Source organism: Poecilia latipinna, unplaced genomic scaffold (assembly GCF_001443285.1).
Source record: "Poecilia latipinna isolate Pla-1442-1.1 unplaced genomic scaffold, P_latipinna-1.0 Scaffold583, whole genome shotgun sequence".
Taxonomy (NCBI): Eukaryota; Metazoa; Chordata; class Actinopteri; order Cyprinodontiformes; family Poeciliidae; genus Poecilia; species Poecilia latipinna.
The window spans coordinates 288,628-306,555 of record NW_015113199.1 but is presented as its reverse complement, the minus strand read 5'-3'; the positions used below and the strand labels follow the sequence as shown (position 1 = coordinate 306,555).

The 17,928-nt window shown below is 38.5% G+C and overlaps 1 protein-coding gene across 5 annotated transcripts in view; it reads left to right on the top strand.

The window, feature by feature from the left end:
* The first annotated feature begins 371 nt into the window (after positions 1 to 371).
* The window catches only part of ntrk2a (neurotrophic tyrosine kinase, receptor, type 2a), a 100,982-nt gene continuing 83,425 nt past the window's right edge, over positions 372 to 17,928 (top strand). The window contains exons 1-9 of one of the 5 annotated variants that reach the window (XM_015042258.1): positions 372 to 1,250; positions 3,637 to 3,711; positions 4,718 to 4,789; positions 5,287 to 5,355; positions 7,477 to 7,625; positions 15,653 to 15,786; positions 16,604 to 16,736; positions 16,914 to 16,985; positions 17,106 to 17,333. In XM_015042258.1, coding sequence (XP_014897744.1) covers positions 997 to 1,250; positions 3,637 to 3,711; positions 4,718 to 4,789; positions 5,287 to 5,355; positions 7,477 to 7,625; positions 15,653 to 15,786; positions 16,604 to 16,736; positions 16,914 to 16,985; positions 17,106 to 17,333 — 1,186 coding nt within the window. In that variant the 5' untranslated portion in view covers positions 372 to 996. The remainder of the gene's footprint in view (positions 1,251 to 3,636; positions 3,712 to 4,717; positions 4,790 to 5,286; positions 5,356 to 7,476; positions 7,626 to 15,652; positions 15,787 to 16,603; positions 16,737 to 16,913; positions 16,986 to 17,105; positions 17,334 to 17,928) is intronic. The other 4 variants (XM_015042261.1, XM_015042259.1, XM_015042260.1 and 1 more) reach the window with 4 other exon arrangements.

The following is a 17,928-nucleotide window of genomic DNA, read 5'->3' as shown; positions in this document are numbered from 1 at the left end:
TCCGCCTGCGTCCATATCCTCACCACAACCACCGTTTATGACAGCACTAACTCTAATATTTATCTAATAACTAATGTGAAAAGCATGAGAATCAAGTGACACATTTCACAATGTGTTCAATATAATGTTGGGCTGTAAGTAAACCGTGAATGAGGATGCTAATTGCACAACATGCAAACAATCGAAGTTGGACAATTGGGATTTGTGGTAAGTTGCAAGGTAATGGATCTGTACTGGATCTCAAATCAAATTTGGCTTTGGTCCTCAAATACTGTTGGTCCAGTACAACCAAACAGTAGAGAACCTCAAGTCAAAACAGCTGTATTCAGCAATGAAATGTTCCTGCTCTGTGTCCGGACCTTCCTGAGAGCAGATCAAGAAAATCTCCTTTTTAAAAAGAAATCAACGGTGTCTCACTTTGTACATGATCTGCTTTGATGCGGGTACGCATCCTTTCCCTTCTCCCCCCCTTTTCTCCTCCTTCATCTGTCCTCATCGCAGCCTTTTTCTCTGCGCGCCGCACATTTTATCCGAGCACCAAGCAAAAAGCAGCAGCAGCAGCAGACAATTATCCACACACAGAGAACATTGTGCCGAGGACGCTCCGGTCAGTGACATCTGAGAGAAAGAGAGAGGCAGACAGAGAGGGGGGGAGAGAGAGCGATTCTACTTGGCACACAGCGCCCCTGTGGCAGTGAGACTTTGACTGACTGGCTGTCTGACGGAGGATTCTGGAGGACAACGCAGCTCTTCTAATCCTTTTCACACCTTTTTTTTTTTTGGCGTCTCGTCTGTCATCTCGGAGACCTCTGATGGTTTTCTAGCGTCTCTTCACCGCTTCTTGCCACCTCAGCATCGGATTCTGCTTCTTACCCCCGCACCTTTCTTCCCCTCTCTTCTCCTTGACTGGCCGAACCGGGGCTGATCCCAGCCAACCCGGGCCGGGCCGTGGGGGCTTTTCGGCGAGCCTTGTAGCTGAGAGTCGGGACACCCGAGATGTGCGCTTCGGGACCAGGGATCTGGGCTCTCCCCTCGGCGTGGGGAACCTCGGGCTCGTGGCAGTGCTTCTGGTGGTGGGTCGTGGCGGTCGGGGTGACTGTGGGCTCGGGGGACCCTTGGATGTCCGCGGAGGCATGCCCCTCGACTTGCTCCTGCAGCAGCACCAGGATCTCCTGCGTGGACCCGGAGCGAGGGATCAGCGCGTTCCCCGTCCTGCAGAGCGAGGCGGAGATGGAGAACATCACCGACATGTGAGTGTGGAAGCTGTCAGAACCGCATCTCCATTTGGCCTAACCTATTTCTTTTTAAAGAGCATTTAATCGCGGCTGCGCTTCCGGCAAATAAAGAAATGCTCAGCCCTCCAAACATCATCTGTTGCTGATCATTCGCACAGCGAGGGAGCCTGAGTAGAAGGCGGATTTAAAAAAAAATAATTTCATTCAACGAACCCTTAACCTCGTTCAGGACTCTTTGAAATTGTCCAGGTATGTGAGGAAGCAAGCAGCCCTTTCTATCTGCACGATTAGTGTGCAGCCTAACCTGCATTGCATAGAACACCCATTGCAACCACGGGGCGATCAATGTAGAAAAGTCTGTTAAAAACAAATCTGTGTTTGCTTGTGTGTAGTTGGCTGCGCTCTCATCAGACACCACAGTCCAAATATTAGCACAGACACTTCCCAAGATGGCTAATATGAGGAGGCTATTTGGACGAACTGAGATGAGAGAATTGATGCTGAAGGGGGGATTTGCTTAGGCAACAATTTTCTACCCAGACTGAATATTTTGCTCATTTTTGATGACTGTATTCTTTTTTGTGCACTTCGGGATTTGCAGCATCCCTGCGTCATAACTTCGTAAATTCATACATTTTAGATAAGGAAACTTGAAGATAAGCTCTTTTCTTGGCACAGGTAAAAACGACCTTGTTGACACGCTTGGTTAGATAGAAACAATCCTTATCACTGGCCTTGGAGGCTGTTTAAATGAGCATGAGATGAAGTGCTTGGCTTGAGTTTGAACCAAAAACGACCTTGCCAAAAGCCGTGGAGATGGTTTATCTTGTCTGCATTAATTGCTGAGATGTCCTGATTTTTATTTTTTTTTAATATGCCTTGAGATGTCAGTACTGGGTCAAAATTTAATGAGCTGCCAGTCCAAGTCAGGCAACTGCACTCAAATATAGTTGGTTATGAAGAGTAAATTTTGATATTTGTCTGTCTTTGTGTGTGTGTGTGTGTGTATATATATATATATATATATATATATATATATATATATATATATATATATATATATATATATATATATAATGTGTTGAGTCGTAAAATTAGTTGTGCTTTTTTCCCCATCTTAAATAAATTTTACCAGACAGAAAACCTCTGTAGTGTTATTGTTAGAACACTCACTTGAATTGTCTTGTCAAACCAGAACTTCTTGAAATTAAGTTTGAGAGTCATAGACATACACAGGTCAGGCAAAAGATTATGACCAACACGGAGACCCTTTACACTTCCTCTTGACGTGTTCCTCCTGTTTCTTGCACATCGCTTTGGATCAGGGCTGAACTTAGAAAGCTATGGGCCCCTGGGCTGGCGCCAGTCTTGCTGTCCGTATCCATAGGTAGCCCTGTACATTAGCAGTATGAATTGATGCATGATAGGTTTATTACATATGTTGTTCCTAAAAAAATTACTATAACATACAAATTTTCTAATTGTTGAATATCATTCAACACACATTTGTAAAATAAATAAAAATCTTTAAGGCCCCAACAAAATTGGGATCCTGGACTGCTGCCCTTTGAGCTCTTTCTAATTACTGGCCCAGCTTCTGATGACACAATATTCATCTCCCTTTATAGAAGAGATAACCAGCGGCAGGTGGGGGATTAAATAGATTGGGGGAATTTCCTCAGGTATTATATCACAAAAACTAGATATTTTGTTGCCTTTATAGTGTTTGCACACCTTTTCACTTACAGTACATGATATAATAGGTCATTTTTACACTGAAAATAAGAACAGCAAAAGCACCTCAGAGCTAAGCAGTTTCAGATAATTTTTCGTTGCTGGGGCTGATGGGAATTCAGTAGTATTTGTAAACCTTTGTTCAATGTTTTATGTAAAATTACCCTGAGAACTTGACCCATACAGCCGGCGCTGCTGTAGCTGTTGTCTCGGTAAAATAGCACGTTCTCGGTTCTCTCATAGTCTTTTTGTTTAGCTTGAAATATTCTCAGACATCTAATCCCAGAGCTGTAATACATGAGAAGTACTTATGCTGCTTTTCAGAATATGTTCGCTCCGTTCTTTTCATGCACACATGGGAGCTGCTCGGAAACCGTCTCCTGCTGGCCCCTCAAACACAAACAGGTCAAGTGTTTTGCTCAGATGCTGCTGAGGAAAAGAGACGATAACACATTCTGCTTCCTCACTCTGAGAAGCTACAACGATTTTCCCCTGCGTCCTGTGGATCGGCTGTGGTCCGTCAAAAAGTATATTTAAAAAAAATAAAATAAAAACGTGTCCATTTATGTAGGTTTAACATGTTTATATCTTGATGACGGGTTTCTGCTTGTACTTCCCCATGCTAACAAGTTATCTTTGTGTTATGCACGCTTGTATCCCCTGACAGCTACATTGCAAACCAGAGCAGCTTCTCCTCCATTAATGACAAAGACCTGTACTACTACAAGAACCTCAGGAACCTGTGAGTCCTTTATGACTTTATTTTACATGGGAAATGTTTAAGTTCAAGTGTCGTCTTCTTATTATAACAGACAGACGTATTAAACATATGTGCCTCATTATAATGAAAGTTTTAAAATATTATAGCGTATAAGCTTTTTTTGTGTTTTTGTTTGTATAAGTGTCTGATTGTTTATATCTGTATAATAGTCTGATTATCTACATAATAGTCTGATTGTCTATATCTAAACAATCAGAATAAAAAAACAAGAAATTAGTACCAAGTAAATTACTTCAGTGTGGAGTTGGACCTGCTGTGGCATAACTCTAAATTCACAGAAAGTTTTGGGACCTTGTGGCTCCGTGCTGGAGCAGGTGCATCGTAAGCGGCGGCTATAATACTCAACGCAGCTCTTCCCAGTTTGAAGAGCTGCGTTTTGGTGCAAGCTTTCCCCTTCTTTCTCTGCCATTTTCTGTACATTGTTTATTATCTTTTGAGTAATGCCACATTTTCTATCGCTAACTTACTTCTTTGATGAATGGAAACAAAATAACACCTAAATCTGCCGGGGCTTTCAATAATTTTGAGCTTATGTACATTAGTTCATTTTTATGGTATGCAGTATTTCTTTTTTCAAAGAGCATTCAGACATTAGTTGATTGCAAACAAGCTCAACTTTTATTTATTTATTTATTTTTTGCTAGTTTCATGCCTCTGGATCAGCTTTCCACTTATAGTTATTATAGCTATCATCATATTGCGCATTTAGAACAGTAAACGTACAGCTTGGTTTCTAAAAGATTTCACTAAAGTTGTATTACAGGTCAGTAAATCAGAGTTAATGAAAAGTGAATTTGTTTTGGAGCCTGTTTTCCTTTTGGATGCATTTTGCTCATTATAAACACCCCAGCAGCTGCCCTGTAATTTGCTGAAAGGTTTTGCCTGCTGTGAATATTAATAATGTGTCGGGTTTTTAATGTTCATGAGGACTCTAATGATACTGATGTATTTGTTTGTTTTGTGTCAGTACGGTGACCAACAGCAGGCTGACATACGTATCAAAACTGGCATTTCAGAGCAACTTAAGGCTACAGTACCTGTAAGTAAAACCGTCGTTTTCTTTCTTTCTATTAACATGACAACGATTGTGCAGATAAGTTCTGTACTTTTTGTGCACTAATCACCATTTTGTAAGACAGCATTTAAGAGGTATCATTATATAAAAAGGTAATATTTGATTTGTTGTATACTGAATTTAAGGGTGATGAGAAAAGAGACTTACATACTATTACATACATTTTATATATTATTGTAATAAATAAAACCATATTTCTAATATCGTTAAATTAGTCATAAAGGTAAAAAAAAGATGAAAATTAGAAACATGAGCAAGATAATTAATCTACATTTGATACAAAATTACTTAAAGTATTTCGTAATTTTATTCACTGCTGCAATCTTATGGAGGCACAACTCCATTTGTATATTGTACCAAAACATAAATTGATTTGGATGTAGAAACATTTTAAAACAACCTGATGCAATACTTTTTGTTTATATTGAACTTCATTCACTGATTCTTGGCTTCGTGTGCAGGAATTTGAAAGACAACAACCTGTCGTCCCTCTCCTGGAGGATATTCAAGCACCTCAACATCTCATATCTGTGAGTTAGCAGAAACCTTCACCTTCATCATGAGATGAACTCTGATGTTAGCTGAAGTTTTTTGAGTTGGCTTCATTGGCTGTCAGCCTTAAAAAAAAATCTTAAAGCAGCTATTTTACCACTTAGATTTAGACGAGCAAAGATATCAAAATACATACCAGCTGGTAGTTGCGCCTCCTACCTCCAACCATAACTCATAAAATACCCATCAGGATCAATGCCTCTGATTGTTGGAGGAGTGCTTAGCTAATATATAGCGAGCTGAAAAATACACATCCCATGCTTGCCCAAAGAAAACATTTAGAGTTACCTCACAGTGTGTGATTATGTCCCACGGTGTCTTTGAACTTCGGATAATCTTCTTAAATGAGCTGTTTTGCACTTGCAGGAAAACTGTAATTGGGTTTCTGGAAGAGAATTAGATCAGCAGGATTGATAAAGATCTCATATCTGTCTTCAGACAGAATAGCAACATCTGGAAACTGCTTTGCTCTGTCTCTCAGTAGTAACATAATGAGCTAACACATCAGTGTAAAAGCCAGAAAGAGGAATACATCGAAACCCAAATCCCACAGAGAATTGCTAAAATATAGGTCCTTCAGCCTCACATTCTTTAAAGATAAAGTTTGTTGTTTTACCAAACTTAGTTAATTATATTACCTATTTTATGTTATTCTTTAAAGCAGTCATTTACAAATCTGATAGTTTTGGGAAAAATGTTCATCTCAGCATCTCTGTGTATGATTTCCATTAATTTCCAGTATCTGATCAATTTCAACATTAGAACACTTTTTTTTTACTTAATAAAATACAGAATAAGTAATCAAATGAACCAAAAACTAATGTGTCAGCAGTTTGAGTTGCCCAACCGGCTGTCTTCTGAAAACCCAAAGTTCAGCGCTCTCTCCTTCTCTGTTACTCCTTTGTGCTGTTCCGTGCATCTCGTGCTCCAGTAAGTCATGACCGGTCTCATAGTTCCTCTGTTTCCTGAACTTTCACCTACTATCTACTTCCAACATATCAGTGATCTTTGATTGCAGTTATTTCTGATTAGAAGTACATCAAACATGATTACTGTTACTTGAGGTCTGAAAACCAAAATTTTATTTCTCCATAAAACAGTGACAATTTTTTTTTTAAATATGACCAAAACCGTATTTCTGCCAAATTATTCTAAAATTCCACTTTTAGCCAAAAACCTATAAAAACTAACCCAGAGAAAGCTAACCTAATGCGACATATATGCTGGTATATTCAAAAACGCATGTAATGTTGGGCTAAGCATCAGAAAATGAAGGTGATTTTGAGATTCATTGAGTCCTGTGATATCATTAATGCATGTGTGTGGACTGACAAGCTCTTCTAGTGTGAATAGCGCGCATGTATTGGTATCAAGGGTGTGGAATTTACAGTTTCAATAAATTAAGTCAAGTCATCAATTTTCAATTTGGTGTCAAGCATTCAACATACCGAGGTTCATGAAGAATCTGCATAGTGCAGCATGAGAATAAGTAATATTATCGAATCATTGCTGTGATATTTGAGACCCAGTTGTGTCAGCTCTGCAGGAGTGGTGCATATTGTTAGATATACGTGGCATGTGAAAAACGCTGCACTCATGCAGGAACCTTTTTTTTTCATGACCAAAAAAACTGAAAACAAGGTCTGCCTGGCTTGTCTGGTGATCAAATTGTGTTTGTATCTGGTTAGTGAGACGTAAGGTGAAGTTAGAGGTGGTGGCGTTTTTACCATACCACACAATTACCCTGATAAAGACCAAAAGTAGTCAAAATTATTTGGTTTTATCAAAATTGTTGTTTAAAACAAAGGCATTTTATTTTTAACAACATTATTACTCTCATTATTAATGATTTACTTTATCTGTATGAAATCAAAATCTCATATGCTCATGTTCTCATATTTGAAGCCTTAGCTTGTAAAAAAGATGTGAATATGATGTTTTAGAGAGAAAATTATTCGAAATATTAGTTTTTTTATTGAGGCTTCCAGAGATCAGAAGGTTACCATTAGCTTGCCTTTAAGTCTGCGTTGCACTCTTTTTGTTTTGCTACTCAGTCTTTGTCAGAGTTCGTCACCATGTGTGTGTTTGGATCCCTCCAGAATCCTGTCAGGGAACCCTCTACACTGCTCCTGTGAGAACATGTGGATCAAGCTGTGGTTGGGAGAGGAAGCAGACACTCAGGAGCTGCGCTGCATCGAGGATGGAGGAGCACGCAAGCCGTTGTCAAGACTGAGACTACCGAAATGTGGTAAGGGGACACACACATGCACACGCACACACTCACACACGCACACATGCACACACACACGCATACACATGCAGACAGAGAAGGAAAGTGGAAAAAAAACAAAAAAACAAACATCCACAAGCTGTTCAACAACTGGAGGAAACACAGTCATACTAATCGCTACCTTGATATAGATGTTTGTATGAAGTTCTGCAATTTTTAATATTTGCCTCCTCTCTGTGTTAATGTGCTGTGTTAATTGTGGTGTCGGAGAGAAGTGTTGGTGTTTAAGCACGGACTGAGAATTGGTACTGTGAACCAAATGTGCTAAGTGTTTTGTCAGTTCACAGTGGGTGTGGAGAATGTATGAGTGAATAACAGAGCTTTGCTGGTGTCACCTAAGAGAATAACTGTACAAAGAACACAATTCACACAGCGACAACAGCCTCTGCAGTAATCAGTTATCCGTATCTGCGATTGTGTGTGCATGTGTGTGTGCGTGTGTGTGTGTTATGTTTGCACAGGCTGCAAAGAAAATGCTGCCCACACTTTATTTCAATTCACAGAACTGTGCTTAGCTCGTATATTCTAATTTCACCCCCCACACACAAAAGAGCAGAGAAAGCTGCAATGTCCTACACATAAATGCCCCAAGAAATAAAAAAGAAAGCAAGCGCACACACTTTAAGAGCTGATGTTTATTGCTGCTTTATTCTACTAAGATGACACCAGCACCAAACAGGTTTATGTATATCGCTATGCTGTAGGCATTTCTTGGACTTCAGTGTTGTGTATAAATTATAAATTATTTGAGATGCTCTTAAAGATCAAACTTGAAATGTTTGCTGTTTGACTTAGAAAAGACACTTTACAATAAAAAAAAAAAACCAGCCACAGATATCATTGAATCTCAAGTTGTTTAAAGTTTGTTGTGAAAAGGAACATCTTTAGTTTGTCCTTTACTAGCAGTGACATGTTTTCATCCAGCAGAATTTATTTCCCCCTTTTTTCCTTGAATTATCGTGCTCTCTTCATAAAGTGAAGAATCCGTCCTGTGTTTATAGCGAGCTGCATGTATATGTTGAACTGCAAGAACAATAATGTCTTTGTATATGCATTTAACTGTAAAACATTATGAACAAGGGTAGTGACACAGTTTATACTTTCTCTATTAGGAATAATTATGTTGTATAACTTGCAAATATTTTCCTAACAGAGCAGAGATTTATGCACAAGTGTGTTATGAACCTTACCCACAAGTTTTCTCCGACTTCATGGCAGACTCCTACAGACTGTGCCTTTTATGTGCTGCATAAGGGAAGGTTTATTAAACTTGAATGTATAAATGTCAGCAGTTAATTGACACTTTATTCCTCTCTGCTTTATATACGCTGCATGAATTTTTCATGAATCTTCTTTTTTTGGACTCACTTCTGCTCATAAATAGGGTCGAATTACAGCTTGACCTGTCTGTGGACGTCTGCACTGGACCAACTCTTGCTCTATTTTCATTTTAGCATACCATAAGTATAAGACTAAGACTGATGCTTGATGATGATTTAGGATTTGAATTTTATGTAGCTACAATTTTTTTTTACATTTTTATTCTTTCCTAATAAGCATTACCTATATAATTTGTTTACGTTACAGTTGTGCAAGAAAGATAAAAAAAACAACAAAATAGAAGAGACAAACCAGCCACAGAGATAAAAAAAAATAGTTATAATGCCAAAGTTTCTAGCAACAAAGTGAGTTCATGAGGTGAAAGTTTCAAAGAAGATTTGTAACTTGTAGTAATTTGTAGATCCAACAGTATGTTGCCCTATGTTGAGATTTAAAAACCTGGTCTACCTAAATTCAATCACAATTAGAAATAGCCTCTTATGGTAAAACTTATGGGCATTGCAGACACAGCAGCAGTGAATGGAAGCAGCTGAAAGTCTGCCTTTTTTTTTTTACACGTAACAGAGGTTTTTTTGTTTTGTTTTTTTTAATGTGGTTTAACATGTGGGATTTATTTATTATAGATTTAATTTGAAAGCTTGGTCTGTGGTAATCAGCAGAGATGGAATATACATAAAGAAATAAACACTGCATTTATTTACCGAAGAAACTTCCCCACAACCAACAGCCAGTGTTTCCTTCACTAACCTGCCTGTTGCCTTTGGCACAAACTGTGTTGTGTCCATACCTTGTGTAAAAAAAAAAAGTTTACAATCCTGACAAAAAAAGGATTTCGAACAACAATTTTTGGTCAGTGAAGATAAATCTATCTTCAACTGTTTATGTTCACAAAACAGTTGTCTTTTTTGGCTGGGCTGCTCTCTGATTTTTAGGTATTTGTGCTTGGAAATACATATATTTGTGATTTTACTTGACTTTTAGCTGCTAGGTCTAAAAAAACAAAAGGTTACATCCGGAAAGATTATTTTCATGTTTTTGCTGACAGTGTAAACTGGACAGAAATAACCCAGGGCCATCAGGGCACTTGGAACACAAACAATAAGTTCGCTTACAGGAAGCTAACAATGTCATTGATAACTCCTATTGATCTGTCCCCTCTGCGTCCCCTCCATTAGCAGACGTTATTTTTGGCATTAGCGTAGTCACAGCAGGGCCTCTGGAGAGGTGGGCAGGGGACCCCCGGTAGAGTGACATATGAGTGGGAGGACATGGAGGGGAAGGAGTGCCAAATGATGCCCCAGGGCGAACTGCGACACACCAAAGAACCTCTCAGTCTGCCCAAACTGCTGGTTGTTGGGCCGATTCTGTTTCTCTTTTTCCATTTGTCTGTCTGATTCATGTGTGTCCCTGTGTCTGTGTGCTTGAGCATTTCTGACTGACACTGTGAGGGAGGCACAAAAGAGAGGAAATGCCCAGTGAAGCCCCGGGGCTGAGCTGACACTGATCTCTATCTGTTAGTGTCCACTGACTGAATACTGCCGGAGATCTGCTCGAAAAAACTTGCTGAAAAGACGACTGACCAATGCAATTTATTACAGAGAGGTGCCGTTCTGACTTACTACAGCCCTGCTCGTGTAATATAAAATCTAATCCACTGTGCGACACATAAAAAATATTAGAGTTCAAACAGCTGCAGGTGTTAAAGCCTCACACTGTTTGAAACAATAAACCTGGCACATAAAACTCATGAACTTCTCACTGCAGCATAATTTGCTTCTAACAGTCTTCTTTCAGCTGTACATGACTTACTTGCTAATCTAAAAATCTGACTTTTTAGGGTCGTTTTAAGCTTGCGAAAGTCTGCAAAGTTCACCACTGCAGATTGCAAATTTGTGCATTCAGTGCCATTTAATGAATTAAACATATATCATCAATATGTACAGATTGTGTAGTCTAAGCACATTTTTGGTTTATTTTCAAAAAGTGCTTTTATATATATATATATATATATATATATATATATATATATATATATATATATATATATATATATATATATATATATATATATGTGTGAACGAGTGCATGGTTCGGCGATGGAGACCCAGGGCTGCGTCCTTTATAGCAGATTTATTCAGGATGCAGTCCTCTGCTGTGTCCTTGTGGAAAACCGAGAGTGGCGGAGATGTCAGTGGCTAATAGCCCGGTGCGGCTTATATATGTACGTTTACAGTTAAAAAAAATGTAGGTGAGGCTTATAGTAAGGTGCGCATTATAGTCCGGAAAATCTGTTCAGAGACTGCACAGCTGGTAGTACTGTTGCCTTGAGGACTTTCTCAAGGCAATGGATATGGATGATTTACTGGGTCATTTCTTTTTCTATACAAAATGAGTTGGCCTTTTTGTGACCGACAAAATCATGGCAAAACGTCAACGTTGCCCAGGAGACGGTCACTGACACCCTTCATAACGAGGGTAAGACAGAAAAGGTCATCACTAAAGAAACTGTCTTCCACAAGTTGCTGTATCCAAGCATTGGCATTATAAGTCTACAGAAAAATAAGTGTGGTTAAAAGCCTGTCTTATTGGTATTATGTATTGTTTTTTATGTCCAAAGTTGAATTTGAGATTTTATTACTAATTTAAACCTTCATTGTAAAAATTAACTGATTGTAAAAGTGCCAAACATTTACTTAATTTCTCTGTCTAATCTGTTAATTTCTGTTTTCCTCTGTGTAATTAATCTACATAATTGATTAGTTTCACTTTCTAAAACTAAATTATTAAAAACATTATTATTTTTTAATACATTTTTAACATAATGGGACACCCATATTTCCGTACAAGTGGCATTTGTCAACATGTCCTTTTCAGAAACTGGTTTTCTTCTGGGGCCCAAGGCCTGTTGGCACCTGTAGCATTGTTTGCCTATAGCTCAGACATATATTTGGGGGGTAAAGCTTTATTAATGTGGAGCAGAAATGGAAGCAGGTTGGTTACCAGACTCGTCCACAGGCGTACTCTGTCTTCATCTGTCTGTTTTTGTGTTTGTCTGTCTCGCTGTCACTTCTTCTGTTTGGCTGGAATGACTTTGACCCTCGATCATTCCTCTTTTGCTGTCTTGAAACAAGGAAGAAACATGTAGACACAAGCCTTTAATGGCAGATTACCCAGAAAGGCCAGATGGCTCTGCTTAGTGTTAGCAGGCAGGAGATGATGTTCATGTGTGATTTTTTTATAAACAGAAACTTGGTGACTCACTCATTCATTTCAGTTTGTAAACCAGTTACAAACTAAAAAACGAGATGCAAAAACAAATTTCAACCAACCGAGGAGCTTAAAAGTTGGTTAGGGTTCACTTGTTATGTTGTTTCATTATGTTATTTATAGCATCAATTAAAGATAAAAGACTGCTGTTTTTTAAATACTTTTTGGGTCTCCAGACTTCCTTATAAGGCTAAGCTGTTCTTTAAGAGTAATGGCTTGTTAACAGTGACTTGGTTTATTAGTACATTCAACAGCTGAAGAGTTTATCTCGTCAAAACTCTTAGGCCAATCACCTTTATTGGACAATTAGACAATTCTGAATGAGACAAAATTAGAATGTGTCAAGAAATAGAACAGTCTTTGTGCATAGCTGAAGCAGGTGAGGGTCAAGTATGGCACGCTCTGTAACATGTATTCAAAGCCAACTCCTATCTTAAATTAGCTGCCTGTTTTTGAATTTTATTCAGTCCAGACTGAAAAAATGTACACTTGGACATTTAAAGGAAAAAGCAGTATAGTTAGTGAGAAAGAATAATCTTTGTGACATGAGAAACCTTTCATTTTCATAGGATCATCAGTATTCTAGACAGCTGAAATGTTCTGGGCAATTTAGAAATTTTCTAATCTGCACACATCTAGACTAATATATTATGATAAACTAACTTGCCATACTGTTACAAGTGAGCAGAAGTGACTTTTTAAACATACAATTATTTCTTTCTACTTGAACATTGTTTTAGTGTTTACACATGACTTGTTATTTTTGCAAATCCGTTTTCTTATAATAGCATGAATGAATGATAAGACGGACAAAAGAAATGTCAATGTCCTAATGATGGATGAAACAAAAACAAAAACAAATAAAGAAGCAGATCAAACTTCCTGGGTGACTTGATGATCAGTTTTACAAGTGTCATTCTGTCGAAAAGAAATCTTTATCCCAATTCAACAAATCCCTGTCCTTTATGCTTTTTTATTTTCCTATTATCCCTCTTGGAGAGCAGCAGCTGTTTCACTGTTTAAACAAACAAATCAAACAACAAACTTACAGAGTTTAGTGCTGAATCACTTTGAGAAACCTGCTTCTGTTTGTCTGCTCCCTATGTCTGCTACTCTTAGAAATCACACTGTTTTTCTTTGATGTGTTTATTGTGACCGACCACAATAGCAACATTGGCACTCCAAGGAAAATAGGTGAAGTATTCTTTGGCAGAGGTTTCAAACGTGGATGTTTTTCCATCTGGAGTGTCCTTATATCACAAAACATGCAGAAAGTGTTAGTGTGCATATAAGCAGAGTTATTTGTCATCTTTTCCAAATGCAAGTCATTGTTTACAGATAAGCCTCCTCTCTACAGCAAACTTAAAAAAAAAAACATCTTGTAGAAAAAATGCAAGAGGGGAAAAAATTAAGTTATGAAAATAATGCAGAAATTACCTGTAATGAGTCAAAGAACAAGGTGCCGCATACTTCTACAGTTTGTACAACTAAAAGCCTTTTACCTTAATTTGTTCCCCTGAAAAAGCCCTGGTTTAAATGAATAAAAGCAGCTGGCATTAAGTTGAAGAAAGAATGCAAAATCAAATCAGAATTTATAATGCCCCTGGCACGTCCTGACAAAGCTATTTATACTCCTTATGAAGAAGTAACATCTAGGCAAATAAAATACTAATTATATCAGACAAAAAATATTACATGGGGTTATATCCTATCCATAAAGTAATACTAATTTATTACACTCAGTAGTTGTAAAGTATCTATCAGATAAAAAAAAGTACAACTATGAATTTAGCTGATTCCTTCAGGTTAACTTTAACTACAGTTTGGCAGAGAAATTTTGTTCAGCACCATGCAAATCTTGAATTAGTCTCTTATAGGACAAAGAACTAGCCCCTCCATTACCTTAATGCACAATTCTGTTCGATTATAATCTCGCTTCATAAATAGTTTGAGCTTTTGACTTCAGTTTTTACAGCTCAGGCAATTTCCGGTAAGCTTCATAGCATTGAACTGGCGTCACGGCCAAACGATAGCGTTTAGGTAAAGTTTAAAACTTCAACACAATCCACACCTCCAGGAATCAATTGTTTTTCAGTGGCTGAGTCCCCTCTGTATCTATGTGTTTAGTGGCATGTACTTCATTTTCCACAAATGTTAATAATGTGGTACAATGTGCAACGTGTAATTTTTGTACACCAGTAACAGGTCATTGACCTGTTAAAACATTGACAAATAATTTACTTGCTTTTTACAATCACTGTCCATATTAATAGGGTAAAAACGCGTTATAACTTATAATAGATCTCAAGTGAATTAATTTACAGTTTTTATATTTGTGTGCCCTAATTTGATTATTCTCCACATAATTTCCAGATGTTACAATTTGCTTTTCCTGAGCCCAAACTGAATCATCCAAAACTTGCTTGGATGATTCAGTTACTTTTTGATAAAGTGACCCTTCAGCAATTTTAGTTTTTATGAATTGCACCTTCAAAGTGAGTTGTAGTTGTTTCTATAGTGAATTGTGAAAATGGTGTGGTTAGAGATGTGTCCATGTTGCTGTATTGCGCTTAATCTAACCTGCAGAGGGTTGCAGCGGCTGTAGAAAACTGATTCATTGAGAGGCTGTTAAGATATTTGAATCTGATACGCTTGCTGGCCTGCCACCAGCAAAATGACCGGTTTTTACAGCATCTCATGGTGATTGAGTGGGCTTCCCTGCAGATAAGCGGTCTGCTGACGGACAGAAGAGGTTGGACGGTTAGATCTGATAAGAAATCTTTCCAGTTTTATCTGCAGCGGATGTCAATGCCTATTTCTCCCCTCTCCTCTCTGAGCTCCTCTTCTCCTTTCCAATAGAGTTTATATGTGGGGGACAATGGTGGGGAAGTCCTTATTGAAGCTGATTGGTCATACCCAGGTCACCTCCTGGTCAAAGCTGCAGACACACACAGAGTCACCAGTGTCTTTGCTTTGACAGAGGCTTCAGACTGTGTCCAATCAATGTAGTGCCTGGCCTGCTACAGACGTGCACTGGTAATCAGTGTAACCATCACTGTGTTTGAACTCTGTCTCTTTGTCTTATTGTGTGATTGGGGTGAGTGTGCAATAATGAAAGCAGGAGAAACAGAGTGGGGGACAGGGAGATTGAATTTGAACTCTTTTTCCCTGTGTATCTTTCTTCTTACTCTCTGCTGGGTGTATGTTTGGCTGCTCCTCCACATTCCTTGTTGAGCTTGTTTCGTGCCCTGTGTTTTAACTGGATAAACAAGAGTTGGTCAGGAATCCTAAGTTCTCTCCTCTTTGCACCTCCTTCCTCTCCTCTCTCCATCTCCATCACTGACTCTCTTTCTTTCCTGCTCTTTCTTTGTATGTAGAGGTTCCAATGGCAACCCTGACCCCATCCAAAGTGACCAAAATGGAAAAGGATAATGTTGAGCTCTTCTGTACAACATCGGGCATGCCCTCACCTGAGTTGATCTGGAACATGGCACTTGTCACAAACTATGTGGTAAGCTCTCGCGCACAACGTGCAGCAGTATGTGAGGTTACTTAGACTGAGAATTGTTAAAGATAAACACAGGTTTAAGCTTTTTTAGCTCTCAGTTGTTTCATTTCCAAGTTACTTTTATTCAAATTTTATGTGAAAGACCAACACTAAGTACAGAATTGTAAAATTGGAAAAAAAAAAGTATATGTGGTTTTAAATATTAATGATAAAACATTCTAAAACTCAATAGTTCATATAACAACCTTTTCCTACAAATACTGCTGCAAGTCCTTTGGGGTAATCATTGTTCATCTGGAAGGGAAATTAAATTTGTGCCCATCATGTTGTATGGAAACCACAATTTTCAAGTAATGATAAAAATTCTTGCTTGGCTTTAGGTCTGAACTATAAGTGGGACATTTTAATACACATCACTGTTTGATCTAAATCACTACATTGTGTCTCTGGCTGAGAGAATTTCTGCCCTGCCTGAACGTGATGGTCTGTTGTAGTATGAAGTCTTTTTGAAGCCCAGTATTTATCTTCACCCATAGATAAAAGAACCACCAACTGTGCCACCAGGCATCCAATTTTACCATCCATCTATTTGTAATTAATATGAAACATTGTTGAAAGCTTTGTACTATATTTACTGATGTATACTTATTAAACATTTATTCAAATTTACTGATAAACCGTACAACCCTAAACAGATTTTGTATTTTGGTCACCTTTTAAAACTTTACTGGGAAAAAAAAAATGTATCGACAAGCAGATGCAATTGAAACAAACTAATCACTGAATATTATTAATCAATTATATTGTTTTAAACTTGCAGATCGAAACGTCTGGCCAGATTTCGGTGCTGCGGCTCTCAAACCTGTCATCAATGGACCACAACAAGAAGATCAGCTGCATGGCTGAAAATATCGTTGGAGAGAGAGAATCCTCTTTGGTGCTGGATATACTTTGTAGGTCTACCTTCTGCCATGCTGTTTTAATTCAAGTTGGAACATAAGTGGACTTCAAAACAGAGTTAAAGGCTTTAAAGGAGTGTCTTTTAACTCTTAATCCATAACTTTACATGTTTCACTTATTCCACTTTCAGTTTGCAACTAAAATCTATCTTCTCTGGACTGTTCTTATAGTTGCACCCCAAATCACAAAACTGAGTGACGCCATTGCAGACCATCACTGGTGCATACCCTTCAGTGTAGCAGGTGTGTAAGACAATCAAATAAAACCCATTTGCTACTATTTAAATATACTTTGAATATATTTTCCTTGTGAATTCCCTAATCTTAAACTAGCCATTTGCACAAATTTCATTCTGTTTTCAGCAAACCCAGAACCACGTATCAAGTGGTACCGGGACAATGTGGAAGTGACAGAGGGGGAGTACATCATGACAATGATCCACGACATCACAGAGAGAGAATACCACGGCTGCCTCCAGCTGGACAATCCCACACACATCAACAACGGGCTGTATCGCCTAGAGGTTCAAAATAAATATGGCTCAGACGAAAAGGAGATCACAGCTCACTTTATGCGCAAGCCAGACGATGGTGAGGAGCAATACTGGAACTTATTCTCTCTGGTCAGGGGTGCCTGCAGTTTATTGGAGGGTGCGCACAAAACCATCACTGTACCTGATCCACACGAACACAACCACATCCTCAACATGCGTCGTGTGTGTGGTGTAAAAAACCAGCACAAACCTAACCCAAAGAAATATAGGGCACATTTGCGCGATGCGTTTGGCACATAGAAACACAATGGATGATGTGTCCTGACTCCCAACCCTGACCCAATGATATGCAATGTATGTTGTTGAACTGATCAACACAGAAATGCCACATGAACGCAATGTGCATGAGCCATAAAAACAGAAGTCGTCATCCACACAATGCGACACACACACACACACAGCTTACTGATATTTACAATCACCTTAATTAATAAAAATAGGAAAGTAAAGCCTGTCCTCGTACTGCACAAGTCAAGGAGGATAGAGATTCTCAGGTTCAGTTGGATTGTCTGAGATATCCAGAGGAAGAGGTGAAACAGCAATGTGTAATTTATACTCTTTTTGGCAAACAATCCGACTACAGTCTGTTTAAAAGCCTACTTACTAATTTTTAGCTAGCTTCAATGCACAGT